Genomic DNA, 4,345 nt, shown 5'->3' on the forward strand with positions numbered 1-4,345 from the left:
CATCCATCCCATCCATCCATCCATCAGTCTGTCCATCCATCCATCCGTCCATCCATCCATCCAAACTTCTATTCAGTTTTATTGATTCAGTGTTATCAATGGAGATATTGAACAGCCTTTCTTGAATAAATATTGTAGAAAAAAAAAAAAAAGAAAAAAAAACAAATAATTTTTTATAAATAATTGGCATCTATATATAGTTATTATCATCTCTTCGATGAAAATTTGGGGTTCCTTGGTCCTTCTGTAAAAGATCGAAGTTCATAATTCGCGACACGTGCATCATATTCAAATCGGTCACGGGCAAAAATTAAGCGCACGTCGGTATGTAGATAGAGTTTCCCAGATTTGCTACTTGAGATCCTGAAAGAAAGAAAAAGAATCCAATATATAGTTATATATACGCATACATATTTACAAACACACACACACATCATCATCATCATCGTTATCAACAACAACAACATCGTTTAATGTCCACTTTTCCAAAATTCATTAATGTAAATTTTTGATAGCCACAGGCGCAGGGGTGACTTTGTGGTAAGAAGAAAGCTCCTTACCACATGATTCTAGGTTCAGTCCCACTGCATGGCACTTTAGGTGAGTATCTTCTACTATAACCTTGGCCCAACTAAAGCCTTGTGAGTGGATTTGGTAGACAGGAACAGAAAGAAGCCAGTGATGTGTGTGTGTGTGTGTTTGGGCCTGTGTTTGTTCCCCACCACCACTTGACAACCAATGTTGGTGTGTTTATGTCCCTGTAACTTAGCAGTTCTGCAATAGAGACTGACAGAATAAGCATGAGGTTGTGTCCCAGCATGGCTGCAGTCTAATGACTGAAATGAGTAAAAGATAAAAGATAGCCAGATACTCTTCCAGTCGCCAACCTTTGCCTATCTCAAAACAAGACAATGATATTTCCCCATGGTCAAACATGGTTTTTCATGGAAGACTGACAACAAACAACACCACTTATATGACAGTGATGCTCGTTTACAGTCATCACTTGACGTCAGGACAAGGATATGCAGAAACACACATATGAATTTTATGTATGTGTATAGTAGAAGACACTTGCTGAAGGTGCCACGCAGTGGGACTGAACCCAGAACCATCACACAGCCACACCTGCACATATATATATATATATATATAGATTGCTAGCCACTACACATTCTTTATTTTCTCTCCTTGTTTCTTTCTGTGGAAGAGCGTAGGCTCGAAACGTTAAAGACTTTTTCACTTCCCGAGCGTAATACTAATACATCTGTTTGTTTTCTACACCACCTGTCTTCGTCTTTTGTTTTTTTGTGTGAATTCTCCCTACATATATATATATTCATTCATTCAATAAATGTGTGTAAATATATCTTGTACACACACACACACAAAGCTTCTGGTTGACAAGTAACATGTAAATAAAGGATGCCTGACACACTTACCGTAAATGAATCAAATATCGGAGATAAGAGTGTTCATCACTACTTGGATCGGCAGGCATATACATAGTTCTTTGACGCATGAACGTCTGAGAGTTCGAGGGCATATCTTGCAAGTCGTACATCACCACAAACATTTTCACCACCGTCTTGTTTGGGTTAAACAGTGTCTGCGAAAAAAAAAGAAAATGGAATCATAGGAAAATCAAGGAATTCTGTAGCAAGTAATAATAATAATAATAATGGTTTTTGATGTTTTTGACATAATTAGAGAAGGAGAATATAGTCAAATATAAGGATCCTGGATTATTTTCTGTTTTTTTTTACAGAATTTTTGAGAGTGGTCAAATTCATTTTTAGTATTCTCATTTGTGAAAGCAGTCGAGTTTATTTCAGATATTCTCATCTTAAAAATCATCTCTGGCTAATCGTTGAGAAGACATTGGTGTTGCCTTGGCAGATGTTTGCGCTCTCTGAGTGCACTTGTTTACAATGTAATATTCGTTTTTACAATGCACATTCCTATTGGCAACATCTAAGCAGTTGATAATTACACATGCAAAATTGTAGTGGGGTACCCAAAACCTATTGGCCCATGGGCCCCACTAGGTTTAAATCCATCCCTGGTTTTATCCTGGTAACTGAGAATGTACAGCAAGTCATATACTATCAGTGGTATAACTATTTGTAAAGTTGGTCACAGGAAAAAGAAATATTTAATTATTTCAACTTACAACTTGGACGGTTCCAACTTTTGGTACATGATATCCCTTTTTGGAATAAGATTCTAAATTTATGTGTCCCTGCAAAAGAAAATAATTATGAAAGAAATTAAAAGACAAAAATCTAAATTTAAAATGTTAATAAATAAATGGAAGTATCTAAAGAAAAGAAAAGTGCAAGAAAAATATTTTTGTAATTTTAAAAAGTTAGTCATGGGTGAAGTGGTAGTGCCCATATCTTATGCAGTTTTTTGATGGTCAGCGTGATGGTCAACGTGAACAACAACAATGACATCAGAGATGAAGATGCTGCCACTGCCATTGTAGCCCCTACTTCATCATCGTCATCATCATCACCACCACCAGACCACCAGACTAAACCTTTCGAGGCGGTGCCCCAGTATGGCCACAGTCCAATGACTGAAACAAGTTAAAGATAAAAGATAAAGAAGAAAAGGATGGTTTTTAATATTTTTAACTCACCAAATAAGGGGAAGGTGCGTTGTCATCAGAAAGACTGAAGAAATATGAGGTTACAGGTAAACAGATGTGTTTTGGACAGAATGTTCCACTGGCACCAATCTCTGCAACGAATCCTTCTACCACGCCACTTGGTTCAATACGACCATTTAAAATGGATTCCTGAAAATTCAAAGTTTTATATATTACATCTGAAAATATTCTTTTCTATTCTAGGCACAAGGCCTGAAAATTTTGGGGGTGGTGTGGCCAGTCGATTAGATTGACTCCCCCCCACCTCCAACATGCAACTGGTAATTAATTTATTGACTCCAAAAAGATGAAAGGCAAAGTCGACCTCAGCGGAATTTGAACTCAGAACATAACGGCAGATGAAATACTGCTAAGCATTTCGCCCGGCGTGCTAACGTTTCGGCCAGCTCGCCGCCTTTACATCTGAAAATATTGCTTTGGTATTATTTATTATTATTATTCAGCTGAGGTTAACTCTACTTTTCATCCTATTCGGGGTCAATTAAACAAATACCAGTTGAGTGCTGGTTTTGTACCAAAATTTGAAATCATTATTATTATTATTATTATTATTATTATTATTATTATTTTAAAAAAAGGATTGACGTAACTCTTCACGAAGGTAAATAGTCAAGACGAAGAGTGCGATTTTAGATGTTTTATTTTTTGAACAACATTTCGACAGAACGTCTGTCTTTCTCAAGTTCAAACCAAAAGGTGATTGAAAATTCAAAATTTCAGAAACCAAACGTAAACTATGAGCGTGAGTAACCAGCGTCCATACGTTGATAGAATGACATCATCAGCTTTTGTCAGTTTTTTAATAAGCAGAAAGAAAGAAAGAAAGAAAAAGGAAGACGACAGAAAAAGAAAAGAAAGAAGAATATTCAATCAAACAGTTTGAACTTGAGAAAGACAGACGTTCTGTCGAAATATTGTTAAAAAAATAAAACATCTAAAATCGCACTCTTCGTCTTGACTATTATTATTATTATTATTATTATTATTAAGTGAGAGAGCAATGCATGATCATTAAAGTGACACTGGGGTACAATAAGGGTACACCAGGCACATGCATCACAACCATATGTGCGTGACATGGTGATCTCATATCAGCACATGACCTTGCAGGTGGGGCCCAGTTAGAATTTTCTTCAGATTGAATAGCCCATCCTACTCAAAAGGTCCCTGAATAAGGTTTGTTTAAGGATGTTGAGCAAAACACCAATGTTTCCAAAGGTGAATTATTCAAATCCCAAAGAATTCCTCTCAACACTTGGCTATGATGCTTCCCCACTACTTCTGTTCGTGATCAGAGATAGACATATTGTCAGCCACCAAGGGACATGCTCAACTGGTTAAGGTGAAAAAACTGACAAGCAAATCTGTGGTATTAAGCAGAATATTTGCTGTAGCCCATCTTTTTATATCAAGACAAAACGACGTACATGATAACACTTTCAATCAGTTAAGATCAGAAGCCATGAGAGCTACTGCCTAGTATTGTATCAGGGCATTATTATTATTATTATTGGATGTTCTTTAATTTATTGTTGCACTAACTGAATGATATCAAGCATTCAATTAGAAACATTTAACTGTTAGCAAGGGACTCCTTAACTAGAGTCGAGTTAAAACAAATATTAATTTTATTAACAAAATAATTTCTCAAAAACAAAAAGAAAAGAAAGG

General features: G+C 36.1%; 1 protein-coding gene across 3 annotated transcripts in view; it reads right to left on the bottom strand.

The window, feature by feature from the left end:
* Window positions 1–160: 160 nt before the first annotated feature.
* Window positions 161–4,345, bottom strand: part of LOC106874620 (atos homolog protein A) — a 212,194-nt gene continuing 208,009 nt past the window's right edge. For all 3 annotated transcript variants that reach the window (XM_052970434.1, XM_014922412.2, XM_052970435.1), the window contains 4 exons: window positions 2,645–2,803; window positions 2,174–2,242; window positions 1,443–1,609; window positions 161–363 (listed from right to left, as the gene is read on the bottom strand). In XM_052970434.1, the coding sequence (XP_052826394.1) occupies window positions 207–363; window positions 1,443–1,609; window positions 2,174–2,242; window positions 2,645–2,803 (552 nt within the window). In that variant the 3' untranslated portion in view covers window positions 161–206. The remainder of the gene's footprint in view (window positions 364–1,442; window positions 1,610–2,173; window positions 2,243–2,644; window positions 2,804–4,345) is intronic.

Source organism: Octopus bimaculoides, chromosome 9, assembly GCF_001194135.2.
Source record: "Octopus bimaculoides isolate UCB-OBI-ISO-001 chromosome 9, ASM119413v2, whole genome shotgun sequence".
NCBI lineage: Eukaryota > Metazoa > Mollusca > Cephalopoda > Octopoda > Octopodidae > Octopus > Octopus bimaculoides.